General features: G+C 46.3%; 1 protein-coding gene across 1 annotated transcript in view; it reads right to left on the bottom strand.

Moving 5' to 3' along the window:
* Positions 1-2,378: 2,378 nt before the first annotated feature.
* The window catches only part of GALNT10 (polypeptide N-acetylgalactosaminyltransferase 10), a 240,656-nt gene continuing 225,248 nt past the window's right edge, over positions 2,379-17,786 (bottom strand). The window contains exons 9-12 of the mRNA XM_035289215.3: positions 13,705-13,926; positions 10,486-10,602; positions 7,291-7,440; positions 2,379-6,429 (exon numbers count right to left, since the gene is read on the bottom strand). Coding sequence (XP_035145106.1) covers positions 6,271-6,429; positions 7,291-7,440; positions 10,486-10,602; positions 13,705-13,926 — 648 coding nt within the window. The 3' untranslated portion in view covers positions 2,379-6,270. The remainder of the gene's footprint in view (positions 6,430-7,290; positions 7,441-10,485; positions 10,603-13,704; positions 13,927-17,786) is intronic.

Genomic DNA, 17,786 nt, shown 5'->3' with positions numbered 1-17,786 from the left:
TCCTCTGGTTTTGGCAGTAGCTGCAATTTACTACCTGCAACTGCAGATCCCACTGGGAAGCCCCTGTACCTGGCTACAGCCTTCTCTGCATTCTAGAAACACCACTGCTTCTTGCCTTTTCAGGCTTAGGAGTAGTAACAGCTTCCCCTTTCTGCTAGTCCTTAGGTGCTACACCATCCTTTGTTGTTTCCTTAATTCTACCCACATTTGTCCAATAGTTCCTTCATTAAACTCCCTTCTGTTACTCTAGGATGGGCCATATCATGACAAGATCTTAGCTGATTCAGCATGCTCCATGACCTCCTTTGCTAAGGTCAAGTTCTTATAACATAATACCACATGCACTTCTCCTTTGCAGAACTTACACAGTCCCTAACGATACACTTATTTAAATGATCATTTATTTAATGTCTATTTCTCTAAGGTCAAGTTCTTATAACATAATACCACATGCACTTCTCCTTTGCAGAACTTACACAGTCCCTAACGATACACTTATTTAAATGATCATTTATTTAATGTCTATTTCTCTAACTAGATCATAAGTGCCTTGCACAATCTTTTTATTTCTAGCAGAGTGTCTGGTATATAGTAGGCACTTGATACATTTTTACTGAATGAATAGCTAATAATTTCTCTTATCTATTTCATGGAATTATTCTGAGAGTCTAGGGGGACACAAGTATAAAAGGCTTTAAAAATGGAATCTGAGCCAGGCACAGTGGCTCACGCCTGTAATCCCAGCACTTTGGAAGGCCCAGGCAGGTGGATCACAAGGTCAGGAGTTTGAGACCAGTCTGGCCAATAAGGTGAAACCCTGTCTCTACTAAAAATACAAAAATTAACTGGGTGTGGTGGCAGGTACCTGTAATCCCAGCTACTTGGGAGGCTGAGGCAGGAGAATTGCTTGAACCTGGGAGGCAGAGGTTGCAGTGAGCCGAGATCGCACCACTGCACTCCAGCCTGGGCAACAGAGTGAGACTCTGTCTGAAACAAACAACAACAACAACAAAATAAAGGAATCTCTCCCCATGTCGACAAAGCCGTAAGGTGTTCTTGTGTGAGGATAACACGAGAGTGGGGATACTGAAAACCTAGACTTCTTGACTGTGTCAGTCACTGCCATGTCATCTTGGGTCACGGGTTTCTCTGGACCTCAGTTTTATCTGCAAATTTAAGAATATGGAACAGTATTTTGAGGCACCAAGGACCTTTTAAGAAGATCCTCTCATTCCAGGGCTCAAACCTGCCTGCCAAATAGGCCAAATTTCCCCTTTCTGTTATTCAGCCTTCTTCAAGCCATGGTCCATAGCACCCTCTGGTGGGCCCTGAGTGACAGTATGAGGGGGCAACTTCCAGCTTCTGTTCATTGTCACCTGCAGCCCCCAACCAAGATTCAATCATAGGACCACAGGTGGAGCTGGAAGCAGCATGCAAAAACTTGTCATTTTACTTTGGAAAATAGGCCTAGTTGGAAGCAGCATTTGCCCAAGATCTGAGTTTTTTTGCGGAGCTGGGCCAGACAGTGCTCTTCCTACCACATCTAATACCCAATAGCATCAAAATGTTCTGGTAAATAAGTACTTGCACCTGATGGGTGAGCATCAGAAATGAGTTACAGCTGGGTGTGGTGGCTCATGCCTGTAATCTCAGCACTTTTGGAGGCCGAGGCAGGAGGACTGTTTGAAGCTAGGAGTTCAAGAACAATCTGGGTAACACAGCAAGACTCCACCTCTACAAAAAAAAAAAAAAAAAAAAAAATTAGTTGGGCATGGTGGTGCATGTCTGTGGTACCAGCTACTAGGGAGGCTGAAGTGGGAGGATCACTTGAGCCCAGGAGTTGAAGGCTGCAGTAAACTATGAGTGCTGCTGTACTCCAGTCTGTGTGACAGAGGGAGACCATAAAAAAAAAGTTATACTTATATCATATTGTCATTGCCCTCCTGAGATCCTCCACACCTGGGTGTGACACTCTGTGGGATACCCCACATAACTCTTCAAGCTCACCTCCTTCTTCACCTCCAACACAGGAACTTCTACTTACCTCAGGCCCTTTGCACTTGCTGTTCCCTCTGCCTAGAACTGTGTTCCCTGAAATCATCTTGATTCACCCTCCTTCATGTCTTTCAGCTCTCACCATTCTAGCTAACACTGACCCCCACCCCAGTCTCTAAAATATCATGGCTTTATATCCTTCATGGCCCTACTTGCATCTGAAATCATCTTGGCTGTTTTAGGTCTGCCTTCTACTCTAGAATGATGGCTGTTGGGAATTAGTTTTTAGTGCCCAGCAGAGTGCCTGAGTCCAAAGTGGGTGGTCTACGTGAAGAATGACGGAAAGAAGAATGACACATGAGAAGGAAGAAGGCAGAGACTGCTTTAGAGAAAGACGAGGTTTTACTCAACATTCACAATCACAATTGTACATGGTAAGTCAGTCCTTCACAAAGACTCACTTTTCCAGGCAGGAGGAGAGGCCAGTGGTCTTGAGCTTTCTGCATGGAATTCCAGTCTGAATTTCCAAATATTCCTGCCTGCAACCCCTTTGGGATCCTAGTCTTCAAACCAGTAACAGAGCAGGAGTGGACCTGTTCTGTTGCCTGGCATGGCTGAATCAAAGCCATTTTGGAAGCAGATGTTAAGATGAACTTGTCACTTGCTATGTAGTTCCAACTCCCACCCCAGAGGTGGCAGTGGGCCTTGGCTTAAGATCAAGTTTGAACTAAAATATTACTTGGATTTTTCACAAAGAGCATCCGTTGAAAGCAATAAAGAATTCCAGAACAGAACTGTACTTCTTGACCCCCCTCACAATTACAAAGCGTCAAAAAACATTAAAAATGCATTGCCTCCTAGGAATTACAAAAGATGACCCAACCTGTACAAACTAGATATCACTGAAGCAGGGAATCTGATTTCTCAGTTAGTACTGTAAAGTGCATTGCCACTCTTTTTGAGACTCCAGAGACTAGGAAAATGGAGATGCACAGAAAGACATATGGAGCTGTTTTCAAAGACATCATCTATTTCTTAAGGAAAAAAAAATTCCAGTGGTGGGAAGTTTGAAAAGTGAATGTTATGTAGACTTTGGAAATCCATTTGCTACATCTTCAACAGAAACTGCTCTTTCTTTCCTGGTAACATGCTCTTACCAGATTCCTCCTGCGGATATACCCTGTTCTGCCTGAGCAGTTTTTCCTAAAGGAAAGAATCAATAGTTCCTGACTGAAAAGCTGAAAGCTCCAGCTGGAGGCAGAAGATGGGATGCCTGCAAGTTTAGCCATCTGCAAAGGCCTTGAAGGCTTTGTACTTAAAGCAACAGTGCTCTTTGCATTATGAAATGTTCCTGGAGTTCCCCTTCGGAAAAGCTGCTGGTGGGCCACATGGTCACGATACTTTCTAGTCACACCCTATTTTGTGACCTCATCCTCAGAGTAAAGGCTTTAGAGGAAAAGGGACCCACAGTCTCACCCATCACCTGGCTGTCAGCATCTCTACAGGCTCCTGGTTGAGTTGTATTGAGTATCAGCTGGGGATGTGAGAGGAAACCTGAATCCTTCAGACAGGTGGTTTTCAAAAACGAAGCCATAACAATGAGTGGTTTAGTATTAGCAGTTAATCAGTTGTTCCAAGAAATGGAGTCAATCAAGTTCAGTTCTTCCTTCCCCTCCCACATGCTTTGTCAGGTCCCAGGACCTACTGATGTGGGCTCAGCAATGAAAATGGCCAGAGTGCTGAGAGGATGCACCCATCCCTTTTCAGGTGAGAACCCAGACTATAAAGGAGAACCAAAGGCAGGCTCGGGATGGCTTGCTGCTGCTCCTGCTTTCACGGGAATCCTGGTCATGCCAGGAATACTGCTGCCCACTTAGGGCAGGACTATGTGGAAGTCTAGCTAGTGCTCTGTACCCCTTAACCCCATGACGAGAAACAGGACAAACACTCTGAGGGTTCAGAGGGTGAACTGCAGGCATGGCCCCCAAACAGGTCCTAGTGAGGTAATAATGCAAGACCTCCTCTTGGGGGCTCATGAGGCCTTCTAGGCCACAAACTAAATGCACTGCCCGGCCTTTAGTTTGGAATGTGACTTGCACTGACTGGAATAAATCTGACCTCTTACCCTTGGGGGCATCTCAGTCTCAGATCTTGCTCCAGGCCTGACATCTGGTTGAATTAGACATTAAGAAACACACACTCAACCAGTAGGAACTGCACACGCCACCAAAAATGTTCCCCTCCCCACAACCCTGCCCCTTTACATTTGTCTAGCAAGGCACTAGGAAATGGTTCAAGTTTAGGGATTTGCTGTATATTTGCATTTTTCTTTTTAAAAGGCACAGTTTTTATTTTAATGACATTGCATTACTCTCTGATGATGAATCTTAATTCAACTCCTCAAATGGTCAACACTCTTGTTATCCGAGATTCTAGAAGGGGCCTCATCTTTTGACTTTTCTCCAGAGGGCCGCTTCTAAAGCTGCAGGGGCCACCTCTTGCAGACAGGTGGCCAGAACAGGGTTTGTGCTGGGCCAGAAGTGGAAGTAATTCTTTGCCAGCTACACATTCAGTCTGACTGGTGGATGGTTGGGAGTGTTTGTCCCTCCCTCTCCCAATAATTGATGGCCTTGAGATCAGCCAGCATCTCAAAGGCAGATTCGTGGCTCTGTTCCCAGACTTATGTCTTATTTAATTGGTAAATGTGACACAATCAAGAGACCCAACACTGATTGGAATGCTGATTTCAAGTATTTCCTGGGCTAGTTGGTGGATGCCATAGACTGTGGAATGTGATTTCCATTTCTGAATGAGTGGGTGGCAGGTTGGTTACAGAAATGCTTTCTATTAGTCTGGAGGCCCTCTAGGAGTCTGACATGTAATTAACAAAGCAAAAGGTAAATATGAAGGGCTGGCATGGAGCTGGGTGTGTATCTGGCTGTGGGACAACGGTTTCATTTCTCCACTGCAAATGAGACTGCAGTTGTGACGATGGTGGGAGGTCCCAGGGGTGCAGGTCTTCACCAAGGACCATGTCATACCACAGCCTCTGCTTGGAGCTGAGGGACACTCTCGTCCCCCGGCTTCCCCAACACCACCAACTTTGGATTTCACAGATTGTCTCTAGGCTGGGGGCTGCCTTGACTGTATTACACCTGGCTGGCTCCTTTAATCACAGCATTCTAGAAATCCATATTGGATGCTGGAATACCAGAATCCTAGGTAGCATTCTAGTTTGCAATCCAATTATAGAGTTCTTTTACTAAATGAGAACCAGAACCATGATGAGGTCAGAGGCAGGCACTTTGCCCACAGTTGATCCTGGAGGCCTCCAGACTCTGTGAGGTAAGCACCTCGCAGCACCTCTGTTTCTCTTTTGAGTCCAGTAATTGCCTGGGGAAGAGAGAAGGGGAAATGGAAGCATGGATCAGGGAAAATTAGCCAGCATTTCTAGTTTAGAGGTCTACATGGCCTTTTCCATAGGCTCAAGGCCATCTGAAACACTGCCCTGAAAAGCTGGTGGCTGGACTGTCCTTGTGCCTGGAGAGTGCTAAAATGGACATTTTAAATACCCAGAGAGCAGGGGGAAATATCCCACATGTTCATAGCTGCAGAGAAATGTCTGGGTGGGGGGGTCCCTCTTCTGACTCCTTGACCAGCATTCGGTACTGAACATTCTGAGGGCCCCAAGGATGGCATATGACCAGACCAAATCACCTGGGGTTGCGACAGAGAACAGAAGCTGGGCAGTAACTGCCATGTCCCCACCAGGAGCGCAGAAATCAAAAAGCCCCAAAAAGACTTCTTTCCCTTCTGCCGCAGATGAGTGGCATCGGTACTAAAAGCTGCCCCAAATGGAAATTTTACTTTTCTTTCTAAAGTACCATCATGTAGAAGAGCCACCTGAGGGCTGGGCAACCTTGCAGGACTCATTTTTGGGTGGTCTAGGCTACCCTGGTATTTCTCACATAATGCTCAAGGGGATGTAGTGACAAAGCTGAAAAGGCCCTGCTGCTTTTCTGTGATGCCGGCAGGGATTAAAGCAGGCTCTGCTCCCTGTGGGGCTTCTTGTGGGATCTGCTCTTCACCCTATGCCCCCAGCTCAGGGGCTCAAGGACCAGGCAGACCCCAGCCCCTGATTCAAGAGTCCTCTTCACCCTGAACCATTTGGCCAGCACCTTTCACACCCAGTGCGCACAGAGGCCCTGCTTCCCTTAAGAGGATGGCTGCTGTGAGTGCCAGACCCTGTGGGGCCTGCCAAGGGGACATGAGGGCTCAGTTCCTATTGAATTTTTCCAAGACTGTTGAGTTGGTGTGTTCAAACAGCCACTGCTGGGTGAGAGAGGATGGATTGCAGGTGTTCATGAAGATCCTGTGGTCACTTTCACTGCAATCCATGCAGCTGCCACTGACAGGGTGGTACAGGGTCTTGTCCTACAAAACATGGAGGTAATAAGCCAGACAGCACTGGAGACACATGACTAGTCAAATCACAGCAACAACACCAGCAATGAGAAAGTGAGGAAGTGGCTGACTAGCTGTTCATACACCTGTTGATTTCCCTCCTGAGCACACAGCCTGATGCTGCCCAGCCTCCCTTGCAGCTGCTGTTGCCATGGGACTGGGTTCTGCCTGCTGGGATGTGGCCAGAAGTGATGCTGCTTCCAGGCCTGGGACCTAGACACTGCCCATGTCCTGTCAGGCCTCACTGGTCCTTATGATGTGTGTGCATGTGTGTGTGTGTGTGTGTGTTTGCGTATGCACGCTTTCATTTTTTTTTTTTTTTTTTTTTTTTGAGACAGGTTTTTGTTCTGTCGCCCAGGCTGGAGTGCAATGGTGCAATCTTGGCTCACTGCAACCTCCGCTTCCTGGGTTCAAGCGATTCTCCTGCCTCAGCCTCCCCAGTAGCTGGGATTATAGACACGAGCCACCATACCTGGCTAACTTTGGTATTTTTAGTAGAGACAAGGTTTCACCATGTTGGCCAGGCTAGTTTCAAACTCCTGACTTCAGGTGATCCTACCACCTTGGCTTCCCAAAGTGCTGGGATTACAGGCATGAGCCATTGTGCCTGGTCATGCTTTTCTTTTTAAATGGACTCAGTTGCCTAGATTTGGGGATTTCACAGAGAGGTCTATGTTTCTGATTGATCTTGAATGACTGCAAAATTTGGCATGGTAGGTTTGTGGCACAAATGAATAAGTGGATAGGGTCTGTTGAAAGAAGGGGTGAGGCACTATATCTCCTTAAAAAAAAAAATCAAGCCGGTGCCCTGCTCCCCCCATCCCATCTTACTTTGCGGTATTTCCACAGCTGGTTGCCCTTCATGCTGTGGCAGTCATAGAGCGTGACAGGGCTGGTATGGGAGATGGCATCAAAGCAGAACTTCTTGGTGTGCTGGGGGTCTCCAGGCCGGATGTCCTCTCTCCAGGTGAAGGTGAATACCTGTGCACAGGGGCATTATAAATAGAGACAGCAAAGCCAAGGACTTTTTTTCCCCATTTTGTAAGATTATGGAACATGTTAAACTCAGAGGTCTAAAAAATAATATATTAACTGTGCTTCCCATTCTAACCACCTAGCTTTAAAAGTTACCAACTTGACCTGGTGTGGTGGCTCATACCTGTAATCCCAGCAGTTTGGGAGGCCAAGGTGGGTGGATCACTTTGAGGCCATGAGCTTGAGACCAGCCTGGCTAACATAGTGAAACCCCATCTCTACTAAAAATACAAAAATTAGCCAGGTATGGTGGTGTATGCTTGTAATCCCAGCTACTCAGGAGGCTTAGGCATGAGAATCATTTGAGCTTGGGAGGCAGAGGTTGCAGTGAGCTGACATCGCACCACTGCACTCTAGCCTGGGGTACAGAGTGAAAAAACAAAGTTACCAACTCAAGGCCATGTTGGTGCAGCTTTACTTCCACCACTGTCCCTACCCTCACATTATTTTGAAGCAAATCTCAGATCTCATATCATGTCAGGTATAAACACTTCAGTAAGTGCCATTATAACATCTAAAAGTAGTTACTACAAAATCCAAAATGCCATCAAATACCCACAGTTCAAGTGTTCTTGGGATTCCTTTTTTTTTTTTTGAGATGGAGTTTCACTCTTGTTGTCCATGCTAGACTGCAATGGTGCAATCTTGGCTTACTGCAACCTCCACCTCCTGGGCTCAACCAATTATCCTGCCTCAGCCTCCCAAGTAGTTGGGACTACAGGCGCATGCCACTACACCTGGCTAATTTTGTATTTTTAGTAGAGAAGGGGTTTCACCATGTTGGTCAGGCTTGTCTTGAACTCCTGACCTCATGTGATCACCGACCTCGGCTTCCCAAAGTGCTGGGATTACAGGCATGAGCCACCGAGTCTGCTCATGATTCTTACTGATTTCTTTTCACAGTTACTCTGTTTGAGTCATGATCCATTTGGTTGATAAACTTTTTTGTTTCTTTTCAGTAGCTTTACGGAATAATAACTGGCATACAATAAACTGCACACATTTAAAGTGTACAGTTTGATACAGCTTGACATACATTTACATCTGAGTAATCGTCATGATAATCAAGGTAATGAACATACCCATCACCCCCCAAAAGTGTCCTCATGCTCTCTTGTAATCTCTTCTGCTGTCCCCATCAACCCCCACATCTTTAGGCAGCCACTGATCTGCTTTCTGTTTCTAGTGATTAGTTTGCAATTTCTAGAATTTTCTATAAAGGAATCATACAGTATATATTCTCGTGTCTCCTTTCTTTCCCGCAATGTAATTTTGTTGAGAATCATCTGTGTCCTAATAGCATTGATCAATAATTCATTGCTTGTTATTGCTGAGTTTGCATTCCAGTTCCTTGCTATGGGACATCTTGGTGGTTTCCAGTTTTTGGCTATTACAAATAAAGCTGCTATGAACATTTGTGTACAAGTCTTTGTTATGGACATATGTTTTCTTTCTCTTGGATAAATATGTAGGAGTGGAATGACTGGTCAACTTTCTAAGAAACTGCCACACTGTTTCCCAAAGTGGCTGTGCCATTTACACTCCCATGAGCAGCATGCAGGTCCAGTTCATCCACCTCTTTGCCAATCCTTAGTATGGTCAGTCCTCTTAATAGGTGTGTGCTGGTATTTCCTGGTAATTGCAATTTCCATTTCTCTATTAACTAATGAAATTAAGCATTATGTCTATTTGCCATTCATATATTTTTTTTTTGGTGACATGTCTGCCTACTTTAAAATTAAAAACATTATTGAGTTTTGAGAGTTTGGGTGGATACAGGTCCTTTCATTTATATATTCTAGATACAAGTCCTTTATTAGATATATGCTTTACAAACATTTTCTACCCATCTGCAGCTTGCTTTTTTTTTTTGAGACAGAGTCTTGCTCTGTCACCAGGCTGGAGTGCAGTAGTGTGATCTCAGTGACTGCAACTTCTGCCTCCCAGGTTCAAGCAATTCTCCTGCCTCAGCCTCCCAAATAGCTGGGATTATAGGCACATGCCACCATGCCCAGCTAATTTTTGTATTTTTAGTAGAGACAGGGTTTCACCATGTTGGCCAGGATGGTCTTGATCTCTTGACCTCGTGATCTGCCCGCCTCAGCCTCCCAAAGTGCTGGGATTACAGGTGTGAGCCAGTGCACCCGGCCTGGCTTGTTTTTTATTCATTTTGAATTAGTCCAATTTATCAATTTTTTTCTTTTATGGATTGTGTTTTTGTTGTTGTATCTAAAAAACAATTGTTTAACCCAAGGTCACTCCACCCAGGCTGGAGTGCATGGCACAATTACCCTAACCTCAAACACCTGGCTTCAAGCAATCCTCCACCTAAGGTTCCCACAGTGTTGGGACTGCAGGCATGAGCCTGCTTGTCTGGCTCTTCGTGCAGGCTGGCTCACCTTCTGCATCCCACCCATCCTACAGTGAGGCTGACCATGCCCCCAGGCTCCAGGAGTCAAGGTAATGAACATATCCATCACTCCCCAAAAGTGATGGCTCTGTCCCCATCAATATGAGGAGTTCATCTCCTCTTGTATAATCAGCTCAGGGACACAATTCGTGGGAGCCAGGGCTTTTCCAGAACTCTTGGAAGGAGCATTCCTATCCATGGGGCTGCTGATGGCCACATCTGCTATTATACAGGAAGAACCAGGTTGAGAATGAGGCCCACAGAGAGGGAAGCAGTCTCTTGAGAGATCCAGCAACATAAGGCTTTTCAGTGACATGAGCCAATAACCCTCTTTTTGTTGAAGGCCATTTGGGCTGAGTGTCCATCATTTGTAACCAAAATGGTCCAGACTGATGATTTTACTGCATTGTGAAGGAATCCCCTTTCCATGGTGTTCAGGAAGATCTTGAAACGCATCCCCGGGGCTACTCTTGTCACTTATCACTGACTCATGCCTCTCCCTCCCGGCTGGCCATGTGAGTACCCCAGGCTGCAGATGTTTCAGGGAACCTGGCTGCTGGTCCCTGAGGGGCGGCTCTTACCTGCATGTTGTTCCAGGCGGCCTCCCCACGGCCCCGGACACAGCCCTCTAGCCTCAGTGGGGAGCCCAAGGCCCCATGCTTTGTGTCTGCGCACAGCCCTGTGCCCACATTTCGGATCTGAAAGAGAAAAAAGGGAAGGAGTGGACCACTGACTAAGGTGCCCACCAGGTTTCTGCCAGATGAAAGGGGAAACCAAGGGGGAGACATTAGCTGGATTAAGCTCCAAATTGTCTTGATAAAGCTTGCCCTGGGCTGTTGGAAGTGCCTTGAGCCTCTCCATAAAGGAAGACTCAGTCCACAGAGTGTAATCCTAAGGACTGCTGTGTTTAGAGCATGTAGAGTCCCGGGTTGGTGGTGGGGAACAGGAGGTGAGGAGTTGAACCTGTTGGTTCAACTTCTCAGGGAGTGGGGCCAGGGAGTCCTGGCCAAATTTTAACCAAATTTGATTTTAACCAAGGGCTGTGCTTTTGGCCAAAAATTGAATCAAATTTTACCCCCATTCCAGGTGACGCAGGTGCAGGTGGTCCAGGGACCATACCTTGAAAGCCCCTAGAAAAGGACATGAAACCTTTGCTGTATGTCATGGGCTCTCTGTCCCTTAGAGCAGGTGAATGGCAAGAGGTGGCAGGAGGCCTCCTCACCCCCTACTGAGATCCAAAGAACAATAGTGGCCTTTTACCCTTCAACCATGAAGATGGGTGTGGTGGGAAGAGCGCGGGGCTAGGAGTCTGAAGCCCTTGGCTGCTCACTTGCTTGGCCAGCAAATACTGATTGGGCACTTACTGTGGGCAGGCCATGGTGCTAAGTGTGTGGTGTCACCTATAGTTCCTACCTTATAGATATCAATCCTACTTTGTCTGAGGGGTAGGAAGCTGTGGTGGTTATGAAAATGCACCACTCAATTTCCTGTTGCAGGGAGTCTTATTGCACCAGATCCTGTATTCTGAATCTACCACTGTGTCCACCCACAGATGGATCCCAGCCAATGAGTGAGGCAGACCCACCCTTGTGAGAAGCTGAAATATTCTGGCTGGTGATTCGGCTTGGGGACTCTTCATTAACTTGGTTAAAGCTTCCTTACAGCTTTACTGCAGTCTGGGACTTTTCCTACCATGGCCTTCCTTCCTTCCCTCGCCCCTTCGCAGAAGTCAGACCAGCGTCCTGGTCTCATGGCTCTCCTAGTCTCCCCAAGCATCTTCATTTTTCCTCTCAAGTGTTTGACCCATAAATCTTCTGTGCGTCTAATCCCACTGTGGCATCTGCTTCTTGGAGGACTTGAACTAACACACGTGAGAAAGCCAACAAGCTGGTAAAGAGCCAGAGAGCCTCATGAGGGAAGTCCACACAGCAGTTTCTGGAAACTGGAAGTGAAGGGGTAGGTGAGCCAGGCAAGGGCTCTGCGATTTACTGTAAGAATTTGAGCCAATCATACCTGGTGTTCCCGCCAGCCCACCATGCCTCTCCCCTTCCTCTGGTAACACCACCCCAACTTTCCATGGAGCTACTGTTCCTCACCCACCCTGTGGCCAGCCTGAGTGTCCAGCCTACCCTGCTTTCCCTCTTCCCTGACGGCCCCAGTGATTGGTACAGGATCCAAGAATAAGACTTGATTCCTGTACCTTTACTGATTATACTGGGGAAGAGGTGTTTATTTTATGCTGGGTTGGCCAAGCAGGGGTGTTGGTCAGCCTGAAGCTTCTGGAAGCCATTTTGATACCTTCAGCATGAGGCCAACATAAAAGGAAGCTAAGTTCAGCAGGAAAAGGAGACTGACATCATTTGAACCCCCGGATCCAGGTTGTCTTGAGCCATAGCTACCCCAGGCTCCTATGTGATTCAGTACACAATTTATTCCTCCCATTTAAAAAAAAATTGGTCTTCTGAAAGAGCCCCAACTGTTATGCTTCCCTTTTCCAAGCTCCAACAACTCCATCTATGAATGGGTAGGTCCTCTCAGCTCGGAGACCCAGCATCCTATGATGGCATGCTCGTCTGCCTGTGGAGATTAGTCTGCCTTGGCCAGCAGGTGCTTCATAGACTGCACCATGTGCTGCTGCACAGGGCTCCATGCTCAGGAGGGCCTGGCTTGGTTTAGAGCTCTGTCGCTGCTTTCTTGAAATTCTGAATAATTTTATCTTTGACCTGTTTTGTAAGTGAAATCTGATGGGACAGTGGAGCATGTGCATGAACAGAGAAGCATGCTGTTCCTCTCTGCCTTGTCTGCATGCAGCATGTGTGAAGACACTAAGTGGGGGTGCTGGTGGTCCCAGAGGCCAGGCTTTCCCTTCAAACCAGAACTTGCTCTGGGTGCACTAAGAAGGGGAATGGCATCCTAAGAAGCAGGAACAACCAACAAGTCCTGTCCTGTCCTTTTTTACTTGGCTCTACTGCCCCGTGTTAGCCAAGAACTTTCGCAGGAAAGGCAAAGACAGGGCAACCCCTAGTTCCTTTTCTTTTTTGAGGCAGGGTCTTGCTCTGTCACAGGTTGGAGTGCAGTGGCATGATCACAGCTCACTAGAACCTTGACCTCCTGGGCTTGAGCAGTTCTCCTGCCTCAGTCTCCCAAGTTGCTGCAACTACAGCACGTACCACCATGCCTGGCTAATTTCTTTTCTGTAGAGACAGGGTCTTCCTGTTTTTCCCAGGTTGTTTTCAAACTCCTGAGCTCAAGTCATCCTCCTGCCTCAGCCTCCCAAAGTGCTGGGATTACAGGCATGAGCCACCACACCTGGCCCCTTAGTTCCTTTGCTTTCTAGCCCTTCCTTACTCATCAGTCAATGGGTGGTAGAGAGTGTTGAAAAATATGTACATTATCAAGAAGTGAAGTAAGAACAGCTGAGTTAGTTTTGTGCCATGTTTAGACTGTTCTGGCAAGAAGTATTTACGCATGCAGCAGGTGGGAAATACAGATCAGGTCATTTCACCCATTCTGAACATAGTTACATGCTGTTATTTTGCATTTTAAGCTGTATAATGCAAAGCTGAAAGGTAAGATTCATGCAAATAATTTAAAGTTTTAATTTTTCTACACTGAGAACACTAACCAATAAGTAAAAATACACCGTGACAAGGCGAGAGAGAGACCAGGAAAGAAAGGAAACAGTTTTATATTCATGCCTTTCCTCCCTGCCTTGTTTTCTGCCTTTTGAACATGGGGTCTGCATTTGCATTTTTGCACGCCCAGCAAATTATGGAGCCAGCCCTGCCCTCCAGACTCACCTCTCCCCAAGCTGCAGCTGGGGGCTCCACAGGTGGGTAGAACTTGGGCAGGTCCCAGGCTATCTTCATCATAAACCACTTGAAACTCTTGCAGTTAAGTGAGCTACGGAGCTTTTTCTGGGCAGTGACATCCCCAGCGGAGAGGTGGCGGTATTCAGGCCGGCGCTGGTAAATGTACTCTGCATACTCATCCATCCACACTTCTGCCACCCGCTTAAGGTTCTGTGGGGCAAGAGGCAGTAAAGGGGTCAGTCTCTCTGAGAAGCCAAAGCCAGGCAGTGAAGAGAAAAGGGTGCTGGCAGGTCGAGGTCAACCCTTCTTATTTTCTGTTGCATCAAATATCCCAGCCCCACCGTGTGTTTAGGCTTTCTGTGTTTCTAGTTATCTTAATGCATGTTTTAAGGGCTTCACAGCTTACAGTTGGCCAATAGGCTGCTATTGTTTTGCCTACCCATCTTCCATCCCCTTTTCTTCTAGCAAGAGCCCCCACTGATTGTCCTCTGGGCAGCCACTCTGTCTCCCCGTCAGCTCATGCAGCGAGAGGAAAGGCATGGACCTAGCCTGGCTAATGTGAATACAGGTGCCCTTGGTGCAGGGACTGCTCAAATAGCAGACACATTCCCTAAGCCCTACCAATCACAACCAACAGGCATCAGCCTTGGGATTTTTGTGGGAACTATTGGAAAAATCGCTCTGTTTCTGCTTGGATTGCTGGGTGAGACAGGATGCCAGCCAGAGCTGCTGGGCCATATGGCCTCCATACAAGGAGAGCATGTCCAAGGATGAAATCAACCCAGAATGAAGCAGAGTGGAGGGCTGGATCCAGGAATGCATTCTTGTGGTTCACTGTCTAACCTGCTCAGTCACAGAGGCAATGAGGACGGCTGTAGTTTCACTCCAACTGAAAGCAAGTCCGGCCACTCTGACCATGGCCAGACTGGTTAAGAATGATATTGAAATTTACCAGTGTTATTCTTAAAGGATTGAATAACATCTATTTTAATTCTAATTGTAATTACTGCATAATTGTATTTTCCAGACATAGCTTGATAAGCTCTTTCTCCAAGATTTTGAACTTTTTTTGCTACAGTTCACTGTTTGCACCAAAGGAAATGATTTTACACTTATTTCTCATGCTAATTCTGGACTATTACCAGAATCCAGCCATGTCTAAAGCCAGAGCTACCTCGGACTTTCCAGTTACAGGAGCCCATATATTTTCTCTTTGCTAAACCAATTTGATTTGGTTTTTGTCATTTTCAACTAAGAGTTTTGACCAAGTTATATGATAAAAGCAAATTATAATTTGAAACCAAAAGGTGTAATTCCATCAGCAGCTGGAATTTCCAATAATCCTTTTTTTTTTTTTTTTGAGATGGAGTCTTGCTCTGTTGCCCAGGCTGTAGTGCAGAGTCTGAACTTGGCTTCCGCAACCTCCGCCTCCCAGGTTCAAGCAATTCTCCTGCCTCAGGCTCCCAAGTAGCTGGGATTACAGGTGCCTGCCACCGCACCCAGCTAATTTTTGTATTTTTTTTTTTTTAGTAGAGATGGGGTTTAACCATCTTGTCCAGGCTGGTCTTAGAACTCCTGATCCCAAGTGATCCACCTGCTGCAGCCTCCCAAAGTGTTGGGATTACAGGCGAGAGCCACTGCACTCGACCTCTAATAATCTTTTGAAGTGCAAAGTTTCCTGCTACTTTCATCATGAAGCACAAAGATAATCAATTTTAAAAAATGACATCCACATGACTGGCAAGCAGAGGCAGCAGGTGAAGAAACCATTAATGAGTAAACCTGGGGACAGAGGAAGAGGGAATTCTTGTGTGTGATGAAAATTCCTTATTCCATCTGCAGTGCAGACACCACCCAGTGAGAACTTCTGGTATGTGACGTATCTGAGAGCAAAACTTCAGGGTTTAGGGGAAATTCTCTGCTCCAAAACATGTTTCTTCAACCCCTGGTGTTCCCCCATATCCCCCTTTTAACTCTTCATGCTTTACCTCCTTCCTAAGTTTTTTCCCTATTGCAATCCAAAATTTCCTCTGAAAGGTAAAGGGGAGTTAGCACTTTAAGCTGTTATCAGTCATCACACCTCAGTGTGAAGGACTGCTCTAGGAGCAGGTCAGGCAGGGGTCCCAAATGTTTAAACGTCTTCTATAAAGAGCCAGATAGTAAATACTTAGTCTTTGCAGACCATATGGTCTCACCGCGGATGTAGTTATAAAGCAGCCATAGACACCATATAAATGGCGTGGCTGGGTTCCAATAAAACTTACGGACACTGAAATTTGATTTTCATGTATCACAAAATCTTCTTTTGATTCCCTTTCCCTCTAATGATTTAAAAATGTAAAAACCATTCTTAGCTCACAGGCCATACAAAAACAGGCTGCTGACTCTTGAGTAATGGGGAAGGAAGCCAGGGAGGCCCCTGTACTGGAGACAAAATTCACCAGCTCCTCCATTTTGCTGGCTCTGAGTTGGGGACCAGGAAACAGCTGAATTTCCTTGTCGCTACCTAGTTCTTCCTGATGCTGAAGGGTCCACAGTGGGTTAGAAAATAGTTCAGGAACAGTGTTTATCCCCACCAGGCCCCTGCAGAGCAAAGGCTGTGTTTAATTTAAAATGTGCTAGAGGAACACTTTAAAACATGATATTTCCTCTGCTTTTTCAAGTATGCCCACCAGGGTCTTTTGGCTCAGTCTAACCTGCTCAGTGACAGGTAACGAGGAACTGCTCCAGTTTCACTCCAACTGAAAACAAGTCCGGCCACTCTGGCCATGGCCAGACTGGTTAAGAATGATACTGCAATTTACAGTGTTATTCTTAAAGGATTGAATAACATCGTATTTTAATTCTAATTACTATTTTAATTAATATTGCATAATTGTATTTTCCAGACATAGCTTGATAAGCTCTTTCTCCCAGATTTTGCACTTTTTTTTGGCTACAGTTCACTGTTTGCACCAAAGGAAGTGACTTTACACTTATTTCTCTCACATCTCCCCTTGTTAGAGACATAAAAAGGACCTTGGGATTTTAGTGGGCGTTGGGCTCCTCAAACCCCTACTCTCAACACCTCCCTACTTCTGAGTCCCAGTCCCGTGTGAGGCCCAACTGTACTTCTGCTTGGATTATAGAGATTTGCCTGGGTCCTTGGAGTAAGTCTCCATTTTTCTTTCACCAAGTTTGAGTAGTTTCTATTACTGCCTTCCTTTTTTCCAGAGGCAGAGATAAGAAAGATTTCAGCAAGTTTAGTAAACAATGTAAGACTGGCTACTTGTTCCTGAGGCAGGCAAGCTGGTGGACAGCTCGTCCTTCCTAAACTGCTGCTACCTCAGGGCTGTGAGAGAATGTATTAACTTCTCTTCCTAGGTTCACAGGGGCGTGGTTTCAAAGGCAAGAACTTCCCAGTGACATGCCTGACCTGCCTTCCTTCATGTCGCCATCCAGGAGCCTAGAGTTCTTTGTCTAACTTTCACTCACATGGGAAAGGTAGACTGCCCAGGTGAGCTTCCTTTGTTTAGAAAGCCCGGGAAAAGCTATGGGAGGAAAAGCTATGGGCCGGGCAGCCAATCCAATGTCAACGTCAAAGATAAATCACTCAGTGGAAGTTTGAAGGAACTCCTCTCATGGGACAAGAACTTGCATGGGGCGGGAGTAACTCCCAGATTAACAGACCCCTGCCCCTCACCTGTGCGGACTCCATCTCTGGATCCCCTCCCATGACAGTGTGGCCTTCCCTTTCTTTCTCCTTCCTCTCTCTTTCTCTCTCTTTCTCTCTCTCTCTCTCTCTCTCTCTCTCTCTCTCTCTCTCTCTCTCTCTCTCTCTGCAAAACTCTTTGGCTCCAATACTTACTTAAATGAGCCCACTGTACCTCCAGGGACTCTTCCCCATTCCTGGGGCAGGGGATGCCAAGAACCTGGAACACCCAGTTACATCTGTCTGGCTGTTCAACCTTCCGGAGTTCATACAATCTCAGTTTCTCTGCCTGGCTCTCTCAGAGCTTTTAGGACAACTCTTAAATCTATCAAGATGACCAACTAGGAGACATGCTCCAGAAGGCTTAGGATGTGGTTGT

Source organism: Callithrix jacchus, chromosome 2, assembly GCF_049354715.1.
Source record: "Callithrix jacchus isolate 240 chromosome 2, calJac240_pri, whole genome shotgun sequence".
Classification (NCBI taxonomy): Eukaryota; Metazoa; Chordata; class Mammalia; order Primates; family Cebidae; genus Callithrix; species Callithrix jacchus.
This window is presented reverse-complemented; position numbering and strand designations above follow the sequence as displayed.